The following is a 23,299-nucleotide window of genomic DNA, read 5'->3' as shown; positions in this document are numbered from 1 at the left end:
TGAACAAAGTGTCTTTTATTTGTGACATACAAATACAACCAATGCAAAAAGAGATCACTTTTCCCTTTGATTCCAGTGATAAGAAGTTGCTAAAGAAAAAAATATATATATCAAGGAGTTTATCTTCAATTTCCTCTAAAAAAAAAAACCAAACCCAGAAAGGGTTAAAAAGAACCATATACATGTCATACACACATTTGACATCAACAAAAATAACCTGAAATAGAGTCAATACAACTAAAAAAAAAAAGAAAAAAATCTTAAAAAATATTTTAACATGCCCCAAACAAAACACACAAAACAGCCAGAGAACAAAAGGCCTGCTCTGTTTCTCAAAACCAAGACCTGGCGAAGTGGAGAAAGATGGATGTCTGAGACGTGAACGGGCCCAACACCAAAACACAGGGAGCTGCTGGTCTCCTGCCCCCACGCGGGCCCCTGAGCCGCCCAGAAACCGGCGGCAGAGGCTGCAGGAGCAGGTGAGGCACTGAGCCCTCCATCTGCCGGTGGGCTTGCGGGCAGGTGTCCGACGAGTGCAGAGAAAGCAACATACACTGAACTCACCTTATGAGGAATTTACAGTGGGGTTCCTTTTGATCCCCTTGAGTGGGAGGTATCAGAAATCCATGATCTAAGACAATAAATATTTATCTGTTCTGTGTCAACAGACAGGGATCAAAGGAAAAAAAAAATTCCTAAACATGCTTCTGTCATTCCATGATTCTTGGAAGGAGCCCACCAATGCCCTCCCGGCAACTTAAAATGCCCCCCACCCCTCCCCCAACAGAATCCCCCGGGAGGCGGAAGGCAGGGGCAGAGACGGGCTTACTCCAGTGGAAAGCTGCAAGGCCTTCTCTGAGGGAGTGCCCTGTCGCATGCTGCCTGCGGGGTCAACAGCATCACACAGGCACAGCACTCTGCGGAAGGCCGGGCTGGGCGGAGGAGGCTGAGCGCACAGGCCCCTGCACGAGCAGGAAAGTGGGGAAGATCAGCTCTGGGGAGACCTGCCAGCAGAGACCACCTGAGTCAGGGCGGAGTGTGGGGTCTGGGCAGACTCTGAAGTCGGAACAGACAGACCTCCAAGAGCGCAACTCCACAAAGGCTAGAACCTTTAAGACACTCCCTAAAGCAGGGCTCAAGGATGTCCAAAGGGAGGTGGCAGGTACTTTTTCCTGGATAAGGATTTGGTCGTTTTCTTCCCTGGAAGGGACACAAGGCCCCGAGACCAGGGCAAGTGTAAGCCCTGACCGCCCCGTCTCCCCATCCCGGGAGAGAAGAGGAAGGCCTTCTCCCCCGCTCCAGTCCGCGGCCACAGGGGGACACTGGAGAGGGGAGAGCAGCGCGGTCTGGCCACCGAGAGGCATTCCTGCCGCAGCCGGGGGGGCTGCCGGCCAGGGCGGTGGCACCAGGCCTCACTGAGGCAGCGAGGGGCAAGGCTGGGGAGTGCAGGCAGTGGGGCCTGCTGCTGGCTGGGGGCTCTCTGCAAAGGGAGGGCTGTGCCCCCCTCAGAGAGCGATCAGCACCAAGATATGAGAGGCAACAGCACTGAAGAGGCTGGGAACCCGAGGGAAAGATGAAGGGCTCCCTAAAGTAATTCTTCCCCTTGAGAGTAAGAACAGAGGTACTGGGTGAGGTGAGTCAGGGGAGGACAAGTGGTAGGGGGGCGACAGAGAGGAACTGGCAGGACCTCTGGCTTGTTTCTGTGACGGGACAGCTCAAGTCACTGCCAGATCAAGAGGTTCGGCTAGAATGCAGCCAAGTCCGGAAGCCCAGAGAAGCAACTCTCTTCCTCGGGGGGAACCCCCCGGCCCCCAGCCACACCTTGTTCCTGGTCCTCCCATCGACGACGAGGCAGAGGTGGATGGAACCTTTCTCCTATCGGGCCGGTCCCCTGGGATGCCTCCACACTAAGTGTCGGTCCACAGAAGCACAGCTACAAAGAGCTCCCTGGCCTCCCAGTGTCGTGGCACAGGAGACCTTCCCATGATCTCCATCAGAGCACTCGGCTACAAAACCGGACTCCCTCCGAAGCCGGTCTCGACGTCCAGAGCCTGCATCCAGTCCAGTCCTCGTTGGGGACCAGCCAGACCCCGACCTGGGGCTCCAGGACTTTTCTAAAGATAGGTATAAAACAGCCCATTTGTCCAAGTGTGTGTGTGGCGGGGGGAGGGGAGGGTCTGTCCGGAATCCACCTGCAGAGCAGCTGGGGCACCTCGTGCTCGAGGGCACAAGGGCCGAGCGAGAAGGCAGCCGCTGCGCGAGGGTCCGCGTCGTGCCCGGCCTCCGCCAGCCCGTCCCTCAGCCCGTCTCCTCTCTGCTCCTTCAGCGCACACTGTCCTTCCAGGAGGGCGGAGGGCGGGCGGCTCAGGCCGCTCCACCCCAGGGTTCTGTGCGCTCGGGCTGCAGCCGGGCACGCGCAGGGCTGAGGAGGCCACAGCTCTGAGGGCACCTGGCCAGTAACGTGAGCCCAGGGAGAGGACAGGCCTTGGAGAGAGCATTCTAGCTTGGGAGCTCAGTGGCAGCAGCCGCCACAGTGCCCGCCCGCATGGGAGTGCTGGCTGTCCCCAAACTTGGTCCTCCGGCTCAGGATCTCGTAGGAGCAGTCCTCTCCACAGCAACCAGACATGCTGGGGGAAGAGTCATCAATCTCGAATCTGCAAGGCAGGCAGGAGGAGAGGCTTGGCTGCAGGTAGTGGACGGCCTTCCTTCCCAGCCCAAAAACTTTTCTACCAGCCACACTCACGAGACCCCTAGGAGTGAGGGCGCAGCCCCCGGGCATGCCCGCACCATCCCCCCAACCCCAAGGCCACTCCCAAGGACCACTGGACCAGGAGCTCAGCCCTCAGGATGAATGAGCGCCAGGACCAGGAGAAAGCCCCCGGGGCAGGCACCCCCCACCACCCAGAAGGCCCCACACCCCGGCCCAGCTCCTTACTGCAGCGCTTCTCGGAAGAACTGGTAGGCGCCATGATTGTGCTTAAATACAGTTAACATCACTTTCTTCATCTGTGTGCTGAGAAGAAAGCAGAGAACACCTTCCAGAAAGAGAAACACAGGCTAACTCATGCCTCCTCTTTCTGTCTCTGCCTGCTGTCTCCCATTTGCTCCTGAGAAGCGCGCCCCTGAGCCCCAATCTAGCCTCCGTGCTGGGCGCTCACAGCACCCGCTGCTTCTGTTCCGGGGCTGATCAGACCGCGCAGGCATCGGGCCCCCACTGAACTGGCTTCCTCGCCACGTTCTCTCTGCACCCCACTTTTCAGGCACAGGAGGCGCTCAGAAGCACCTGCTGCTTGGAGCCACGCGTACAAAACCGGGAATCCCAGCAGGGAGGAGAGCAGCTTTACTGAGAGGGTTCTAGATGCCTCTCTTCTGAAACATTCCTATGAGCCTTGTCCTCCACCGAGGCTCAGAGAACAGTGTGGATGGCTCAGAAGACCGTTCCAACACAGCGACACACGGGGCGCCCTTACCTGTTGGCCATGAGCTGCAGGATCTGGATGAGGAACTTCCCCAGGCCTTTCCGCCGCACCTTGCTTTCCAACTGCACTTCGTAGCTGGGTGGAGAAAGCAGCCAAGTGAGCCCGGGGAGGCAGGGCCCATCAGAGGACCTGGGGCCCCGGCAGCCCGCAGACCCGGACCGGCGCAGCGGACCCCGCCACGCGGCTGAGTGCCCAGACCAGCGCCAGTACGTCCTCCCCAAGGCCGACCGCAGGCTGGGGCTCCTACCAGTACAGGACTTCATCCCCGCACTCCACGTCAAACCGGAAGTGAGAAAAGGCAACAGGGACCGAACTGCTTTCCCAAGCAATGAGGTACCAGGCTCGGTCATCCGTCATTTCCTCGCGTTTCTCCCGGTCCTTCCAGCCCCACTCGCTCTGCTCATACCTGGGACACACGGGGCAGTCAGGGCGGGGCGGGCCGGAAGGGGAGGAGCGAGGCCCCCCTCCCGTCAGGGCGCACTTACATGGTCTGCATGTTGGTCTTGGTCAGGTCGAAGGCCCAGGCCACGGTGGCCGGCTCCAGTCCAGACACTCGCTTACACTCGATGGAGACGTTTAACCTGAAGAAGACGGAAGGGTGGCGAGTGGAGCCGGTGGCAGGCCTGAGGGCGGCCCGCTGCCCAGACGGCCTCCCAGCGCAGCGGGCCTGGTCTCGGCTCACCCACAGAGAGAAGCCGAGCTTGCGCCCTGCCTTCCCGGTCGTGACTAGAGAAGGTGCCGCTGAAGGAACGAAGCCTTTTCGGGCTGAGACTGACAACCCATGGCCGGCCCACGGCCCTGACCACAGTCCCATTTCCTGCCTGCCCTGCGAGGCCCTCAGCGGTGTCTGCACTCTGTAAACTTCAATCCCTCTCTGCTACCGCTTTGCTCTCTCCAGCCTCTGCCGCGCTTCGCCATGAATCCTGAAGTCTTCTCGGATCCTTCAGTTCCTGCCCGTGGGTGTTTAGTCTCTGAACTGACTCCTCACTGGGCAGCCACAGCACCTTGAAAGTGGCTGGGTCACCTCAGGCCTTTTGAGAAGACCATGGTCCCTAGCCCCCCGGAGGGGTCCTGCCTGCCATTTCCTCTGAGGACACAGCAGGTATTCTCGGCTGACCAACCCAGGTGGAGCAGGGTCCAACACCATGAGGTTTTCTTACACTCACAAATGCCGTAGACATTAAGGTCTCATCATTTATTTACTCCAAAAGAAACATTAGTAAAGCACAGTTCAGCTCCGTGGCCGAACCATGGAACCCCAATCTCCAGGCAGTGCCACATTCTGACAGGACCAAAGTCAGTAACACGAAGTCCTTAAAGAGGTCCCAGATCAGGCCCTTCCAATGGCCCTTGACACGACCCCTCAGGGAACGTCTCCATTTGAAATGACTGTCGCCTCTGCTGTCTGGCCCGCCATATGAGCTGCACATGCGCGCAGTCTTGTAAATTTGGAACATCTTGGCTCTGAAGAGTCTTCCTTTCTTTCTAAGTGCTGGCCATGGCATAGTCAGAAACACCCCAACGCGGCGTGCCCTCTGGCTCAGCCGTCTATTTTCCAAAGGTTGGTCTAGAGGTAGGAATTCTCCACTAATCTGAGTTCTCTCTCTCTCTCTTTCACTTTAGTTCTTTAAGTACATTAAAGCAGGATCACAGCCACACAAATCACACAAAATTCCAGGCACCAAAGGAGCCCAGAGTTAGCTGGCAATGCGTGCTTCAAAACTGTTCCAGTATTTCTGAAAGTCAATAGGAATGTGGAATATGGAACACAGAAGACATCACAGTAAGGGTTCTCTAAACTGTGCCAGAGGACTTCCCAGACACTGAAAGGCGAGGCTACTGGAGGAACTGTACTACGTCTGATCACAGGAAGGACACGTTAACGTGGTACTACGAAAATCAGACAAAGCTGCGAAAAGCAGATATGGGATCGCCTACCAAAGTATTCATTTCATGGGGCGCCTGGTGGCTTAGTCGTTAAGTGTCTGCCTTTGGCTCAGGTCATGATCACAGGGTCCTGGGATAGAGTCCCACATCAGGCTCCTTGCTCAGCGGGAAGCCTGCTTCTCCCTCGCCCACTCCCCCTGCTTGTGTTCCCTCTCTCGCTGTGTCTCTCTCTGTCATATAAATAAACAAAAATCTTTTTAAAAAACAAAGTGATGGGGTGCCTGGGTTAAAAAAATAAAGTGATGGGGCACTCAGTGGGTTAAAGCCTCTGCCTTCGGCTCGAGTCATGATCCCAGGGTCTTGGGATCGAGCCCCACATCGGGCTCTCTGCTCAGCAGGGAGCCTGCTTCCTCCTCTCTCTCTGCCTCTCTGCCTACTTGTGATCTCTGTCTGTCAAATAAATAAAATCTTTTTAAAAAAATAAGTAAAGTGATCATTTCATAGTTCATATATTTACATCTATCTGTCTTGTTCACTGAAACACTCAAACCAGCTGCTACTTACAGAACTGGACATAATCCTCTTTCCTCCTTAAAACAACCTTTCAAGTCTGGCTTCATCACTCCGTTCAACAGACCAAAAAATGGGGCTGTCTGGAGTGTGGCTTGCCTGAATACAATTAATCAGAAGAACAGTTTTATTTCAAACCCATAGCTGTGATTCTCTAAAACCATAACCCATTTTTCCCTAAGCCAAGAGCGGCTCTGATAAGACAGATTATGCTTCCTATTTTATAAACCAGAAGGACAGAAAGGGGAAGGGGGCTTTAACCCAGATCCTACGGCAGGAAACTGGATTAGGAGCAGTAATAGTAGTGATAACACTGACCTAGGTTTTGGTAAGCTCCAGGTACGAGGCACTTCATACCTAATCCTCCCCAAACCATCTATTATCAGACCCACTGCTGATTAGAAAATGGAGGCACAGAGAGGTTAAGTCCAGGGTCAAGGGTCATACAGCCAGTTAAGTGGCTTTAAATATATATACATATATATATATATATATATGTATATATATATATATATGTTTTATTTATTTATTAGAGAGAGAGACAGTGAGAGAGGGAACACAAGCAGAGAGAATGGGAGAGGGAAAAACAGGCTTCCCATCAAGCAGGGAGACCGAAGTGGGGCTCAATCCCAGGACCCTGGGATCATGACCTGAAATGCTTAACCAATGAGTCCTCCAGGTGCCCCAGTAAGTGGCTTTTAACACTTACACCATACACTCCCAGAAAGAGCCCTAGATTGGGAATTAAAAGCCCCCTCAGCAGCCAGGGAGAAACTACGTGGCTTAGGAATCTTATTCAGCTTCTCTGAGCCTTGGTTCCCCTCTGCACAAAAGGAGGAAGTCAGCCTAGATGATTTTAATTCTTTTTTTTTTTTTTAAGATTTTATTTATTTATTTGACAGAGAGACACAGCAAGAGAGGGAACACAAGCAGGGGGTGGTGGGAGAGGGAGAAGCAGCCTTCCTGCTGAGCCGGGCTCGATCCCAGGACCCTGGGACCATAACCGGAGCGGAAGAGAGCCGCTTAACCAACTGAGCCACCCAGGTGTCCCCTAGACGAGTTTTCCAGTTTGTTTCAGCTCTATGATTATTATTATTATTTTTTTAAGATTTTATTTATTTGACAGAGATCACAAGTAGGCAGAGAGGCAGGCAGAGAGAGATGAGGAATGAGGAAGCAGGCTCCCTGCTGAGCAGAGAGTCCGATGTGGGGCTTGATCCCAAGACCCTGGGATCATGACCTGAGCTGAAGGCAGTCAGCTCTATGATTCTACACCCGGAGAGAATATCAAATCCTAAGGAAACATCAGTCTAAGATGATGCAATCTTTGTTCATTTACAGATTTCTCTGTCACCTAATGCTTTTGTATCAAGACACTCAACACAGCTTCTCCTTTTTTGTAACAAAAAATGAGAAAATGTGGGTCGGAGGAAGCACACTCCGGGAAAGTGAATTCCTTCAGACACTCAAGGAGACAACAATTAGGAGTGCTAAACACTTACCCATTTCGATCGTATTTCTTGAACACTGGGAAAGCCTCTAGAGGGTCTCCAAGCTGCGGAGGGAAAGAAAAGAGTAGCACAAACGTGCGCGGTGCAGTCACAGGCTCTCCCTGCGGTGAGACACTGTGCAGAGCCACACTGGGGGGCCTGGCCCTCGACCCAGGAGCAGCCGCCAGACAGCGCTCGCCTGCCTCGGCTCTGAAAGCACACGCAGGCAGGGTCTAGTAAGGAGGCCCAAGACAGTTAAGTCAGCTTCATTTCACAAGGTAAGGAGAGACTCTGCTAGCCTAACACGAACACTGGCCTGTAGGTCACATGACCCCCAAACCGGACGGCACGTGATCCACCTGCAAACTTCCTTTCTGTGGGGCTAGGACCTCGTGATTCTAGATCAGGAGTTGCCTGCTCTACCAACTGAACCAACCCGGTGCCCCATCTGCCTGCATACTTTCTTTTTCTTTTTTCTTAAACTTTTTTTTTTTTTTTTTCAGATTTTACTTATTTATTTTCAGAAGGCTGTGCACGTGTGCAGGCTCAGGGGGAGGGGCAGAGGAGGAGAGAATCTCAGACTCCATGCTGAGTGCAGAGCCCAGCACAGGGCTGGGTCTCGAGACCCTGAGATCATGACCTGAGCCAAGATCAAAAGTTGGACACTTACCTGACTGAGCTGCCCAGACGCCCCTTACCTACGTACTTCTAAGAAGCCCCCAACTGCCCCCAACTAACCCCACCGTGTCAAAAACCCAAAATGGCACAATCATGTCCCTGAACCACCTCTTTATAAATGTGGACTGTTTACAGGGTGGGCTAAAAAGATAACAAAAAGGCACCTGGGTGGCTCAGTAGGTTAAAGTCTCTGCCTTCGGCTCAGGTCACGATCCCGGGGTTCAGGGATCAAGCCCCGCATCAGGCTCCCGGCTCAGCAGGGAGTCTACTTCTCCCTCTCCTTCTTTTTTTTTTTTTTTTTTTTTTTAGATTTTATTTATTTATTTGCTAGAGAGAGATTACAAGTAGGCAGAGAGACAGGCAGAGAGAGAGAGAGGAGGAAGCAGGCTCCCTGCTGAGCAGAGAGCCCGATGCGGGACTCGATCCCAGGACCCTGAGATCATGACCTGAGCCGAAGGCAGCGGCTTAACCCACTGAGCCACCCAGGCGCCCCTCCCTCTCCTTCTGCCTGCTGTTTCCCCTGCTTATGCTCTCTGTCAAATAAATAAAATCTTTAAAAAATAAAAAAAGAGAGAAACAAAAATGGAATAGGATATGGAATGGGAGCAGGAAGGATGGCCAGAGCCTCTTCAGTCCTGTTTGAAAGCCAAGCCTGCTCTCAGCGGGGCCGCCTGGGTGGGCCACTTCACCACTCCTGCTCCTGGACTCTGGCCCCTGAACCAGGCTGCTGCCCCTGCCCCCGGTGCCAGCACAGTCCTTTGTACTTCATAGTCAATAAATGTCTGAAGGAATGAATGAGAAAACTATACCATATGTTACCAGGGACGTTTCCTCTCCAAAATGCAAAATCCTAACAAAATTTTCTCAGCTCAGCAGGGAGCCTGCTTCCCGCCCCCCCTGCCTGCCTCTCTGCCTACTTGTGATATCTCGCTCTGTCAAATAAATAAATAAGATCTTTAAAAAAAAATGTTTTTTTTCTCCAGACCCTCTTCCACTGCTATGGAAGGAGATCCACAGATAGAAGCAGCCACTTCGTTGGTTTTTTTCTTTTTTTAAGTAGGCTGCCCTCCCAGGGTGGGGCCGGAACTCAAGACCCTGAGATGGAGAACCCCACGCTCCATACTCCACCCAGCCACTTCATCTGAATTCCCCTTTCCCTGCACACCTAGGCCAATCCTTGGCCCTCCCCGCAACTCTCAGGCTGGGCTCATTTTCCTCAGTCGGCCAGTAACAAAATTCTGCCACAGGGTGGCGCCAAAAGAAGTCAAATGAAAAACCAAGCTCAAGTTCTAGGAGGAAGGGACTTGGGAAGCAGGGGAGTCACCCTGTTGGCGGCGTCCACTTTGGCACAGACAGCATCCATGGCTGCTCGTTCCTCCAACCGCTTCTGCTTCTTCTCCTTCGCTTTGCTTGACTTCCTCTGCAACAGGGAAAAGCAAAGTTGGTTGGAAGGGCTGTGGCCAACCAAATACTCTCCTTTCCCTTTGAGGAACCTTAGAGTCAGGCCCCAAGCCCACAGGCCTGTCCTCAGTGGCAGGAACTGCCAACCCTGGCTGCTGCACACTTGCTGGGATGGGGAAGCCGCACGTGTTTTCTAGTCGTGAGAGCTCGGGAGCATCACCAGACTTCTCAGCTTCCTTGTCAGAAAGGGCACTGACCCTCGGGAAGCAGGGAAGCAGGGTCACCGTGAGGACCCAGTGAGAGCACATGACAATGCCCGCAGTAGGGCCTGGTCCCCAGCAGGTGCCTAATAAATATGCACTCATCCACTCGCTCCTAAGGAAGGAACAACTAATTTTAGACACATTCAGGGCAGGTTTCAAGGAGGAGATGCCATCTGAGGTAGCCGCTGACAGCTGTTCCTAAGGACAGGTTTATTCACAGCCTTCCCAGTGTCTTCCAGCTTCAGAAGACAGAGAGCCGGTCTGGGGGAGCCCCTCGGGGTGTTGGGTCCCCTTTTTAAGCTGATACCAGAGCACTCTGGCTTAAGGAGACAGAACTGTTCCCCAGAAGCACTGTTCGGCCAAGGGCCCTAAGTGGCAGGCACCCTGCACACCCAGTATCGACAAGGGCAGACAGGGGACCTCAAGGGGTTCACCTGCGGAAAGAGGCCATGCTGACACATGGTCCGCAAGGCCATGGTGCAGGGCACACAGGCAGCGGGGAGCGTGGGGGTGGGGGGCAAAGGGAGCATGTCCTTGCACAGGGGCTCCAATGGCAAACCACCCTTAACCACATATAGAGCAAATCCTATTTTATGGCTCCCATGGGGGGTCTCTCAGGCCTACACGGATCCTGTCACCCTCCTGTAAAAAGCTAGTAACACAGGAGAAAGAGCCCATGCTCTGGAATCTGACAGACCTTACCCAGACCTTACTCCTGCTCTGCAGAGTGGTGTTCGGGCCCCAACCAGTCCTCCTCTGTGTCTGCTTCCCCGTCTGCAGGAGGTGCATGAGGCTCATAAAACCTCCCTTGAGGTAGGAGGCTGGTGAGACTTACTCCGGCATCTCACACAACCAAGGAGAGTTCTCTCATTCTCGCTCCCTAGGAAGACCAGGGCAGCACATGCCCCCAGAGTTGCTCACCCCCTGGCCCAAATTCCAAAGGCACCCGAAGGCACTGGTGGGATGGCTTTGCTTTTTGACCCACTTCACTGCCTCTTCTGACTCCACCTCTGTTTCCTGAGCTCATCAGAGAGAGGCTGTACTCCTTCCAAATGCACCTGAGCCCTGACGCTGGCACCGGCCAAGGGGGACTCAATCGAAAAGCCAGATGCTGGAAAAGTTTCTCGGGATAAATTCTACCCTCAGCTCTCTGGGAATGACACTGTCTGTTATTTCCAGGGACCAGGAGGCGAGAGTCCAGACACAAAGAACTCACAGGGACTGCTCTTCTAGGTGTCCATTCGTCCTACACCAGCTACTGTATGCTGCTGAGCCCCGGGCTCCCATCCCCTATGCCCTCAAGCAGGGAGCAGACAGAAGAGCAGGACTGGAGGGGACAGAACCAGGCCTCTTTGACCACACACAGGCTTTAGAGCACCCATTTTTTCCGCTGGGGGTTTGAATTTCAAAACAACATCATGAAAGGCGCTCAGCTTGCAGAGTACTTCCGCACACGTCTGCTTCGGTTCTCAGGGCAACAACCAGCACCTCCATTCCCACATGAGAAAACTGAGGCTCAAAGGCACAGTGTTCCCCCAAGAACAAATGGGAGAGGGGGACTTACTCCCAGGGGTTGGGCCCCGGATCTAGTGTTTGTTCCACCAGCCCCGCTGTCTCCAGTGGGAAGGCCAACATCAATGTCAACAGACCTTTCCTCTCAGTCTCGCCCAGATGCAGTCCAGACCTCCGCGGCTGTTAAGGCAGCCGCTGGGCAATTCACTTCTCATCACCCTTCCGGTTCGGCGACGGCGGACGCACCCTGCCAGCTCGGTGCTGCCCCGGCCCTACCTCCGCGCCGAGGGAGGGGAACGGAAACCCGAGACAGCCGGCCTCCAGGAAAGAACATGAGCCCTGGCATCACTCCGGCCGGGCCAATGCTCCTCCTGCTGCCCCCGCATGACCTGGGAAAGCAAGTCTGTCTCCGGAAAAATGGGGACACGGATGCTGGACTCACCGACTCCCTGAAAGGACAGGTCAGAAGTCACCTTAGGGTAGAGGCAAACCCCCTCCTCCACCCTGCGCCCTAGTTCTCTCTCCACACAACACAGAGCTGAAAGATCAAAGGTGCTGGAAGGCAAGTGTGACTCCCGGGACCCAGAAAGCACTGAAACGTGGGTTCGCTCCACAGCATCTCATTTCTAAGCACAAGCAGTAAGTAATTCCTAAGCACAAGCAGCAGGAGGGCCGCCCCCAGGCCTCCAGGAGATTTATGGGCTCATTCATGCAAGGGAACAGGCCAGCCAGACAATCCTCAGTGTGAGGCTCAGGGCTGCCATGGCCCGAGATGGCAGATGATGAGAGAGACCCCTACGTGCCTAGCTGCCCGCGCACGGTGTATGTGGCAGGCCGTAGCAGCCCAGGGCAGACAGGCAGGGGCTCTCCCTCAAACCTAGCACACACTAGGAAAAGTGGTCTCCTGCTGTTCCAATTAGCTTTGGCCTGCCTCATGTAGGTAAAGCTATCCTGCGGGGACACAGGAAAATTCTCCTAATTAAAATGGGAAATAAGCATAGTGAACAGTAAAGCTCATTGTGGTTAAGTGTCTTTCCCAAGGGAGCTCTATATAATAAAAAGAGTGTGGGATTTTTGAGTCAAGAGACTTGGATTTGATTCTCAGCTCCTCCACTTAGAAGCTGTGTGATTTTGGGCAAGTTACTTAATCTCTTTTCAGCAAGTCACTTAGTTTCTCTGGATCTCCATCTCCGTATCAGTAAAAGGGGCTAACAATGCCTTTAGCTCACAGGACTGCTATGAGGACAAAATGATACAATGTACTAGATATAAAAAATAAGGACTTCTGGTTAGGAGGACCCACTAACATCACATACTCTGCTAATGCTTTAATAAACAGGTGTTATTTTAGCCTCTACAGTAACAAGCTATGTGTGCCCACTTCTTTGATGAGAGAACTGAGGCACAGAGAGGTCAAAGGAGTCAGGGTCACAGAGCCAGTGAAAAGAATTCTCAGAGAGGTCTCTCCATGCCACTTTCTCCCTCCACTCACACCAGACGGTAACACTCCACGAGCCAGAGGTCACACCGGCTTCATTAGCCAATGCACACCCACTCAGTGCTCAGCAAACAGCAGGTACTAAGTCCATACCTGTCGAATGGCTCAACCAACATTCAAATCCAGGTCCGAACCCTAACATCCAAGCTTCTTCCACGACATCAACTGCACGTGTGCAGCATGCATTCTAAAGTGTGACGCAGGTGTTTTTCACCTGCAGCTGGGAAAACCCTCCCCCTGCGAGCTCTCTCGAAGCAGTATCTCCACATGCAGTCAGGACTGCCAGGTCTCACAGAGAAACTCAAAACCAAAACGCGCACAGATGGGGACAGGAGGCACCTTTCAGGCAAGATATTTGGCATCTCTTAGATTTCAGTGTCAAGCCTTCACCCCGCAAAGTATCCAGGATCCAGAAGAAGAAAAAAAAAAAACAACCCTCCTTTTTTGGGAAGGGAGCCAGAGATCTACATTCCAATTCCTAAAAGACAACATGTCTATGGCAGCAAGGGTGAAGGAACTTTGAAGAGAAGGGTGATCCAGCTGAGGCTACTTTCTCTTAGCCTGAGGTCGGCTGTCTAGTAGAGCAGGGCCCTCCCCGTCGATGGCACCTGCCACAAACACTGACCTTCCTGACAACAGAGGTGGGGAGTCGCTGCCCCCACCCAGGAGGAAGGCGGATAATGACAGGGTTCCAGCACTGTTCCAGGGAGGAAGATTCAAGTCCCTCTTTTTTTGCAGTGAGTTTTACGCCAGAAGAGACTAGGCAGGGGCCGTTCTGAGAAACACATCTGTGGAGTATGAGGAACAGGAGGAAAGGAAGCAAGGGTCGCAGCATCGCTGAGTCTTGCTCTTTCAACTCAACCAACAAAGGAAGTGCTGAACCAAAATGGCATGTTCTGCTTCTTGTCTGCTGCCCCGTCTGCAGCAGCTTTGCTGGGTAGACACCGAGTGATCCGAGGGACACATATTTTTACCTCATTTCAACAAGAGCTGGGCTTTGGGACCTTTCACCAAAACCTGGGTTAAATACACCTTGATTTTCTACACATGAAGTACACTGTACCCCAAATTCCTTGCTGAAACAAGACGACATGGATTACCTAAAGTGCTTGGACATGGATTGGAACTACCGTTTTGGCCTAACAAGTTGACTTGTTCAATTATCACTGGAGAGAAAATCTAGGTTAACAACAGTAGGGACAAAGTAACGGGTTAAAAATAGCACAGATCTATTTTAGATAACTCCAATCAAGGTTGAGAATACAAGCAGAAACAACAGCCACAATTTCACGCATCCACTATCTCATTTAATCCTCTACTCTCTGAGGGGGGCGGGTATCATCACCCACTTTACATAGAGGAGGAAATTCAAATTCAGAAAGGCCACGTCACAGGCACAGTATCACGCTGCTAGCCAGGAAGATGGGGCTGGAACCGAGGCATCTCTGGGTCCCAAGTCAGGACTCCTTAAAGGTGGTAAAAATTCCAGGTAAAAACTATACAGTACCAGGGAGCACCGGTTCCCTTCGCAGGAGAGTGACTGATACTACTCTAACTGGAACTTAGGAAGGTGAGTTCGCAGAAGTATTTGAACAATTTCTGCCCAGCCCTCTATCGACACATGCCAGAGAAGGGCGCACCTCCAGGCTGCCACAGAACAGGTGGTCGCTATTCTTCTGGGTCTGGAGCCCTCAGTGCCCCTCCCCACCCCCCATCAATTCCCTCCCTGCTCACCTTCTGCACAGCTTCCCCCTGCAAAGCCACCTCCAGCACTGAAGAGTACTAACGACCCAAGTAATAATCAAAACCACTCTGTTACGTCTGGGAGGCCGAGAGAGCAGGCCTCCGTTGGAGGGGAAGAGGGCGTTTCAGGAGCAGGAGGATCCTGGTGGAGAGGTTTGCAAAGGGTGTAGGGGACCCCGCTTCACCGAGTATCCCGGTAGCGGGAAGCAACAGCCAGTGGCTGAGGGCTGGGGAGGCCCGAGGCAGGGTCTGGTCCCTGCTCACTGTCTGTGTGACCTTGGCTGGGTGCCTCTTCTCTGGGCCTCAGTTCCTTGCAAGCCAGGGGGCGGCCTAGGAGGTGGGAAGACGCGAAGCCGGTGACAGCCAAGTGATGGGTGACCCCTGGGGGCGAGGGGTACCCCAGGGTCGGCCCCGAGGGTTAGGGGGTGGTCAAGAAGATAACAGGTCAGTCAGAAAGGTTGGGGGGGCGCGACGCGAGGGACGGGGGACACCCAAGGGGGTGGGGCCCGGAGAAAGGGGCTCCCCAAGGGATCCCCAGGCTGCGCCGAGTGTGGGGATGCTAAGAATGTGGGAGTCGGGTCATGTGGGGGTTGGGGGTCACGTGAGGCCGGAGGGGGTCGGGGTCACGTGAGAGGGGGTTCAAGGAACAATGGGGGCTCAGGGGGACGAACGGAACGGGGAGCGCTGCCGGCCCTCGCGTCTCTTCTCCCTGCCTCACTCACCCCCATGGCGGCAGCGGCGGCGGCGGCCCTCAGCTCCTCCTTCCCACACTTGCCGGTAGGGAGGCGGCAACGGCAGCGACGGCGGCGGCGACACCAGAGCGGCGGCGGGCCCCGCACCGCGCATGCGCCTCGCGGGCTCTCCTGCGCGCCCTGGCGGGCACCGCGCCGGCGCAGAGCGGGGGAGGGCGCGAGCGGGGGAAGCGCGCAGGTGGAGAGCCGGGGAGGCGGGCCGAGGGTCTCGCACCCGAAAGAGGCGGGAGGCGCGGAGCAGCGTCGCGCTAGGAATGACGTAGTGCCCGGGCCCGCCCCCTCGTCTCCCGCTGTGTCTGTAGCTATGGCAACGGCCGCGCCTGGCCGGTAGAAGCGCGCGGGCAGGCGGCTGGGTGTGTGGCAGCGCTAACCCCTGCGCTCCTCCCCTCCGCGGCGGGCCGGCCGCCAGCGAAGCTGCCACCCTCGCACAGGACCAAACGCGTCCTGACCTCGGACGCCCCAGCCCCTCCTGCAAACCCTCGGGCACCGGGGGAGCTCTTTGGAAACGTTCCCACCCTCTAGATCTTGAACTCTTGAAATTCCTTTTCTAACCGGAGTCCCGTTATTCATTCATCCGTCTTCTAACTATTCATTCACCCTCCGTCCGTTGGCTCTGAGTCTCAGCGAACATTTACCAGTGTCTACGCTGTGTTAACCCCGGGGGCCACAGAGAGGAGAAGTCCAAAACTTCACTGTTTAGAGAGGAAACGGGCGTGTAACAACTATTTAATGGAGAGGGGTTGGTGCTGTGGCAATGAGACCTCAGGCGTGCAGTTCTTCCCAGCAGGCCAGTGTGACTCCTTGCATCCCAGTCCCACCGGGAGCTGTGTGCGCTCTACACACCCCTGCGCCCTACCCCAGGATCGATCTCCAGGGTTGGAGCCAGTCTCCTGAGAGCTCCCCGGGTAAGGTCATACTTGGGAAAGTGAGACAATCTCGGCCCAAGACTTAAGCTTCACAGACTTTGTCTGGCTCTGCTCCTGAGCCCATCTTCAGTGCCCAGCGCAGTGGTGGCCCCCAAACGGGTGCTCACAGTAGGCTAGGCACTGACCCCGCAGCGAAGAAAACAACCATAGCAAACAGAAAAGGAACTGCCTCGCAGACCTTGTAGGCTAAAAGGAGGAGGCAGATAATAAACTAAATAAACAGGTAAAATATGTGATATCGGTCCTATGGAGGAAAATAAAGCAGGGAAAGGGGACAAGAAAGGTCAGGATTTAGTGCTTTTTTTTTTTAAGATTTTATTTATTTGACAGAGATCACAAGTAGGCCGAGGCAGGCAGAGAGAAGCAGTCTCCCGGCTGAGCAGAGAGCAGGATGCAAGGCTTGATTCCAGGACCATGGGATCATGACCTGAGCTGAAGTCCAAGGCTTTAACCCACTGAGCCTCCCAGGTGCCCCAGGTTTTAGTGCTTTAACTAGGATACTCGAGAAGGCAAACATGAGGTAACATTTGTATCAAGATCTAGAGGAGGGAGGGGAGCAAGTCATGGATACCCGAGGGCATTCCAGGCTGGGGGGTACAGCCAGTGCAAACCCCCCAAGCAGGAATATGATTGGAATGTTTGAGGAACTGCAAGAAGTTAAGTACTGTGTGGCCAGAGCAGAGTGAGCAAGTGGGAGGTAAGTAGGAGGTAAAATCTGACAGGTAGAGAGAGGATCATTTATAGCACTTGTACATTTTGTTTTGTTTTTTAAGTAAGCTCTGCCTGCCCCCCACCAACACACATAGGGCTTGAACTCACAACTCTGAGATCAAGAGTCACATGCTGTACCGGCTGAGCCAGCCAGGTGCCCTAGGGCTTAGAGGTTTTGAAAGACTTTGGGATTAGAATGGGCTGGGACACCACTGGAGGGTCTGAGTGGAGGGGCCGTGGAGTGGCTTTTGTCTTTTGTGCTCATGGGACCAGCTGGCTGCTGAGTTGGGAAGAGAGTGTAAGGGGAGGGTCACAGGAGGACCTATGCAGAGGCCACTGGTCCTGTCAAGGCAAGAGCAATGAAGCTTGTAGCAGGTGGACAGCAGTGGACATGGGAGAGGCAGTCAGGGCCTGGTGTGTATTGAAGGCAGCCGGATGCTGGACTAAATCCCAGGACCCTGGGATCAACACCTGAGCCAAAGGCAGATGCTTCACCGACTGAGCCACTCACACGCCCCTTTTGAGTTTTTTAGCTTGTGCGATGGGAATGGTGGAGAGATCTCAACAGACACAGGCAACTTTGGAAGGAGCAAGATGAGGGCGGGGCTGGGGAAGATCAGGAACTGCGTTTGGACCACGTCAGGTTTGAGATGTCAGGCTTGAGATGTCTTTTGTTTTTTTTTTTTTTTTAAGATTTTATTTATTTATTTATTTGTCAGAGACAGAGGGAGAGAGAGCGAGCAAGCACAGACAGACAAAGAGGCAGGCAGAGGCAGAGGGAGAAGCAGGCTCCCCGCCGAGCAAGGAGCCCGATGTGGGACTCGATCCCAGGACCCTGGGATCATGACCTGAGCCGAAGGCAGCTGCTTAACCAACTGAGCCACTCAGGCGTCCCAGGCTTGAGATGTCTTATTTTTTTTTTTCTTTTTTTTTTTTTAAGCTTTTATTTATTTATTTATTTGACAGAGAGAGAGACAGAGATCACAAGCAGGCAGAGAGGCAGGCAGAGGCAGAGAGAGAAGCAGGCTCTGCACTGAGCAGAGAGCTCGACGCAGGGCTGGATTTCGGGACCCTGAGATCATGACCTGAGCCTAAGGCAGGGGCTTAACCCTCTGAGCCACCCAGGCGCCCCTTGAGATGTCTTTTGTTCATTCTCATAGAGACTTGGAGTGATCAGGTCCAGACAGGAGACACACATTTTCGCGCAGCCAGCATGTGATGGTAGTTCAAGCTGGACGAGACTATGAAGAAATGTAGGTAGACTGGAATGAATGAAACTTTTAGTCTGAACCCTGTTCCTTGGTGAGAAAATCTGCTTGCCTGGAGTGCCTGGCTGACTCTCCGAAAAGCACGTGACTCTTGATCTCAGGGTCATGAGTTCCAGCCCTACCTTGGATGTAGAGATTACTAAAAATAAAAGTAGAAAGAAAGATGAAAGAGAGAAAGACAGGGGCCTGGGTGGCTCAGTGGGTTAAGCCTCTGCATGGGGCTCTCTGCTCGGCAGGGATCCTGCTTCTCCCCACCTCTCTCTCTGCCTGCCTGTGATCTCTCTCTGTCAAATAAAATCTTGAGAGAGAGAGAAAGTGAGAAGGAAGGAAGGAAAGAGGAAGGGGGGGGGGGGAGGCCTGCTTGCCGCCATGCTGGGGACCAGAAGAGGGAGCTAAGGGAGGGAGGAGGGTGGAAAAGATGGGAACAGGGGACCTGGGAACTTGCCCTTGAAGGAGGAGGCAAGGAGATTCCAGGGGAGGGAACAGTATTTGCAGAGCCAGGGAAGCATGAAGGAGTGGGCCAGGGTGTTTACAGAGGGAGGAGGGGCAAGGTGGGAATCAGGTTCAACCCCCACCCCAGAGCAGTCCCCACCCTGTTTCGACTTCCCTTGTCGCCTAACCCAGACTTCCCTGGTCTCCTTACCCACTTTAGTTTCGGGGAACAGATCCCTCCTTCATGACTGCCTCGTGCCCTGTCTCTTCTCTCCTTCCTCTTGAGTCCACCCTCCTCCAGGCTCCTGGAATTTGCTGGACACCTGACAAAGCCTGGGAGGTGAGCCCAGCAGTCCCCTGGGGAGGTGACATCACCTGCGCCCCTGAGAGGCCTGAGAAAGTCCAATGCCCTATCCCTGCTCTCCATCAGTATCCTTCCCTGCTGATTATGGGCTTTTCTCTCCTTGGGGCTTCCCTGGTCTCCTGTGGTGGAGGACTGAGCCTGCTTTGGGGTCAGACCAGCCTGGGTTTAAAATCTCTCTCTCGGAGAGAGAGAGAGAGGTTTGTGTAGAAGGTTTGTGACTTTAGGCAAAGTACTTCAAGAATCAGAGACTCGGTTTTCTTATTTCTAGAGTGAGACTACCCACAGCAATCATTTTCCTCCCAGTCTCCTCTTCCAGGCAGGTTGGGAGAATTTCAGGAGATTAAATGTGATGGGATGCGGGAAGGCACCGGGCATGGCCTGAGGCGGCGAAGGAATTCCCTCCCGAGGTACAAAAGTTCATCTCCCCACCCATTCCACCCCTTCCTGCCTCCCCTCCCTGACAAACCTCTGCCCCTTTAGACCAGGATGTCTACACTGCCTCATAAACCACTCCCGGGCAACAACTCCCCCCCACCCCCACCCCTGCCCCGCCCCCTCTCACATCCCTGGGTACAGGGCCACTGTCTGCTCCTCTCTCCCAGGCCCGGTACCTCTCCCTCCTGCTTCCTGGACCCTTCTTCCTCCAGCTCCTCCCAGGACAGCCCCTCGCCCAAACACTGTGCTTTGCCTCCCCTTACCTCCCAGCCCTGCACTGCTCCCCACTAGTATTTCATTCGTTTACCCACCAAGGAGGCATGGAGGCTGCTTGTCTTCTGTTCTGGGGAACAGGCCAGGGAGACGATACCACAGCACAACTGGGGTGAGGCCGACTTTATATCTATATCGTGCCATCAACAAGCAGAGGGGGAGTCCCAGGATTTCCCAAAAAGAATCTGAATGTGCCCCCACCCTCCCCTTCCCACCCCCTGGGGAGCTGAGCCTCCTCCCGGGCCTCCTCGGTTCAGGGTCCCTCCCTTCCCTCAACCTTTCCCTCCTGAAGCCCCTTCAGATGCTTCCCGCAGTTTGCCAGTGGACACGCTTCCGTCCTTATCTTTCTAGACCTTGCAGGATCTGACCTATTCCTCACTCCTTCCAAACACCGTTCTTTCCTTGGTCTTTGTGATACCCTGCAGGCCCCTGTTTCTAAAATGCACATCTGATCAGGCCAGTGATGCATTCTGAGGTCCCAGCCTCTGTTAGGATTTCGGAGCCTGCGGGGTGCCTGCGTGCTTGGCCCCTGCACACCTGCCCAGGGGTCCCCCTCTCCTTGCGAAGACTCTGGCCTGGCTGTTCCCTTCACCAGAAACCCTCTTTGGTCCTCACCCCTAGGGTCCCAGCCTGGATACCAGAACCCTTTTCTCACTCTCACTGACATAGCCTGGGCCCGCTTTCTTGGGGGTCTCCCCATGGCTGTTTTCCTTCTGACAGCACCGAGGCCCCTTGCTGCCACCAGCTCCCCCATAAGACCATGGGCTTCCTGTAACTGGGGGCTGTGCCTCCCTCTTCCACCACCGTCGTGGTTGCCAACACCATTCAGGGAATAAACTTCAACTCACTCTCTGAGATACAGATTTCCCCAGGTGTCCTGTGTTTTTTGTTTTCTCCTCTCCCCCTGGGTGTCCCATAGTTTTGTGCACTAAATTTGGCAACACTAACTAACTGCCGTACCCCTGGGGCCCAGCTCAGCGTCTGACATGGCTTTCGTGCTCAGTAAATGTTAGCTGAAGGAATCATGGTGGCAGTGACGGTGGGGGGCACAGGTGTTGTGGGGCACAAAGGACAGGCAGCAGGCTCCCTAGAGGTGATACCTGAGTCCTGGCAGATGGCGCCAGTAGGTCATGGCCTCAGCCTGCTCCTCCACAGAGGTGCCTCCTATAATGGGCTTGAATAGTGCCCCAGAAGATATTTTTTTAAAAGATTTTACTTACTAGAGAGAGAGAGAGAGGACACGAGAAGGGGGAGGAGCAGAGGGAGAAGCAGGCTCCCCACTGAGCAGGGAGCCCAATGAGGGGCTCTGTCCCAGGACCCTAGGATCAACGACTGAGCCACCCAAGCGCCCAAAGGGCAGGTACCTTGTATGAGAAAAGAGAGAGAGATTGAGGTTTGAGACACACTCAGGGAACGTGGCCCTATGAGGACAGACAGGCAGAGACTGTAGGGATGCAGCTAGCAGCCAAGGAACGAGAGGATTTCCAGGAGCCTTCATGGGACAGATGCTCCCTGAGAGGCTCTAAAAGGAATCAACCCTCTCAACACCTTGTCTTTGGACTTCTGGCCTCCAGAGCTGTGAGAAGTTGACTTGCTATTGTTCTAAGCCACCCAGTATGGGGTACTTTGTTAGGACAGTCCTGGGAAACTAATATGCTCTTTGGGCTCCATCTTTCCTAAGCTCTCTCTGTCAGACTTTTCATGACTCTTGCCCCCAGAATCCTCTACGGGACCAGAGCTCTTGTCCAGCACATAGCAGTCCGCTAGCAAAATGGCCCCAGTGACTCTTACCTCCTGGCCTTTGTGACTTTACCTTACCCAATTCCCTCCCACATTAACTCTGGGCTGACTTCTGTAATAATAAAATACTGTAGAAGTGATGGGTGGGGTTTCCAAGATCTCTAAGATGAGACCAAACTTCTGCCTGAGGCTCTGGGATTGGTCCCTTGGGGGCAGAGGCTGGGGAGTAGGAGGAGAGAGGGAAGATGGGGTGAAGCCAGAAGCACAAGCAGCACCATGGAGAAGTCCCTATGGGGGAGAACTGAGGTTTTGCGCCAACAGCTGACCCCAACTTGCTAACCAGGTGAGTGAGCACACTGGAAGAGGATGGTCCCACACCAGCCAAGAGTTCAGATGACTGAAGCCCCAGCCAACATCTTGATGGCAAACCCACGGGAGACTCCAAGGCAGAATTGCCCAACTTCACTGCTGAGATTCTGACCCACAGAAGTGGCCGTCTTCATGTTCACATGGCATTCTCCCTATATGGCTTTCTGCGTCCAGATGTCCCCTTCTTACAAGGACATCAGTCATATTGAACCAAGACTCACCCTAATGACCACAGTTTAATTTGGTTGCCTCTATAAAGACCCTATCTCTAAATAGGGTCGCATTCTGAGGGCCTAGGGATTAGGGCTTCAACACATGAATTTTGGGGAAGGACAATTCAGCCTCTAACAACACCCCATGATCCTGTATATAGGATCAAGGTCTTTCTACCCCTAATTCACTCTGTTTCCTTCTCTCTGCCTCACCCTCTCCCATTTTGCACTCAGGACAGACATTACTAATCCCTCCTGGCACTGTTTCTGCTGAAGCAAAGTGTGGACACAGAGTCCCCTCATCAGTCATCACCAGGTAGCCCACCCACTAATGCAGACTTGGCAGAGGAGGAGACAATGGCCAGTAAACTCATGTTGAATGAATAACTGGATACCTCTAACTATAAGAGTTCATAAACCACTGCTTGTCTGCCTGTTCTGGGTTATCTGTCCCTGCAGGCTCACCATTGGGCCCCATGAGCCTGCTTTCCATCAGGAGCTGTAGCTCTCTTTTGTGGTTCTCATCTTAGGAAAGGTGGGTACCTGGGAGCCATGACTTCAGGTCCAAAGTCCATGTCTGCCAGGAAAGAAACTCCACTCCCCCCCTTCCTTTTGTTTGGAGATCAGCCAGAGTACCAACACAATTGGTCCAATCCAGCCATTGGAATCCTTTGCCAGAGATTGGTTTAAGAATGGACTTGCTCGGGGTGCCTGGGAGGCTCAGTGGGTTAAAGCCTCTGCCTTTGGCTCAGGTCATGATCCCAGGGTGCCTTAGATCACACAAGTTGTGATGATCACACAAGTTGCGTGATCTAAGGCAGGACATCTTCGGAAGCCTCAGGTCCTCACCTATAAAATGAAGATTTCTAGGGGCACCTGGGTGGCTCAGTCAGTTGGGAGTCTGCTTTGGCTCAGGTCATGATCCCAGGGTCTAGGGATGGAGCCCCACATTGGGGGTCCTTGCTTAGTGGGGGGCCTGCTTCTCTCTCTCCCTCTGAAACTCCCCTTGCTGTGCTCTCTTTCTGTCAAATAAATAAATAAAATCTTAAACAACAACAACAACAAAAAAGATTCCTAGAATACCTACCTCGTGGGGCTACTGTGGAGGGGCTACTCTGGAGGATGTGAGAAAAACCAGGTAAGGCATTTTGCACACAGTGGTTGATGCCTATAAACATTCATTTGTTTATTTGCCAATTTATTCAACCAATAGTTACCAGACCTTCTACTATGCACTTGTATTAATCTAGGATCTGGGCATGTGGCTGTGAACAAATAATTGGTCATCAAATAAGT

General features: G+C 53.6%; 1 protein-coding gene and 1 long non-coding RNA gene across 2 annotated transcripts; one reads left to right on the top strand and one right to left on the bottom strand.

The window, feature by feature from the left end:
• On the bottom strand, positions 1-15,508 carry NAA40 (N-alpha-acetyltransferase 40, NatD catalytic subunit). Its single transcript, XM_032358245.1, has 8 exons — positions 15,244-15,508; positions 9,429-9,524; positions 7,439-7,491; positions 3,965-4,060; positions 3,727-3,885; positions 3,471-3,554; positions 2,936-3,013; positions 1-2,654 (listed from the first exon to the last, which is right to left on the bottom strand). The coding sequence occupies exons 1-8, from the start codon at positions 15,247-15,249 to the stop codon at positions 2,513-2,515; spliced, it is 714 nt and encodes a 237-aa protein (XP_032214136.1). The 5' UTR covers positions 15,250-15,508; the 3' UTR covers positions 1-2,512.
• Positions 15,509-18,514: 3,006 nt separating this feature from the next.
• LOC116599647 lies at positions 18,515-20,915 on the top strand. The gene is made up of 3 exons (XR_004289440.1): positions 18,515-18,950; positions 19,291-19,381; positions 20,304-20,915. It is a non-coding gene; the product is annotated as an uncharacterized LOC116599647 (long non-coding RNA).
• The last annotated feature ends 2,384 nt before the right edge of the window (positions 20,916-23,299 follow it).

This window comes from Mustela erminea, chromosome 9, assembly GCF_009829155.1.
Source record: "Mustela erminea isolate mMusErm1 chromosome 9, mMusErm1.Pri, whole genome shotgun sequence".
Taxonomy (NCBI): Eukaryota; Metazoa; Chordata; class Mammalia; order Carnivora; family Mustelidae; genus Mustela; species Mustela erminea.
Note: the sequence above shows the minus strand (reverse complement) of the source record. Positions and strands in the feature narration are given on the sequence as shown.

Coding starts and splice junctions, on each gene's coding strand:
- NAA40 (XM_032358245.1), bottom strand. Junction 4,061..7,438: donor AAGAAATACGATCGAAATGG/GTAAGTGTTTAG, acceptor CGTCTTCTTCAG/GTTAAACGTCTCCATCGAGT. Junction 3,014..3,470: donor CTGCAGCTCATGGCCAACAG/GTAAGGGCGCCC, acceptor CTTTCTTCTCAG/CACACAGATGAAGAAAGTGA.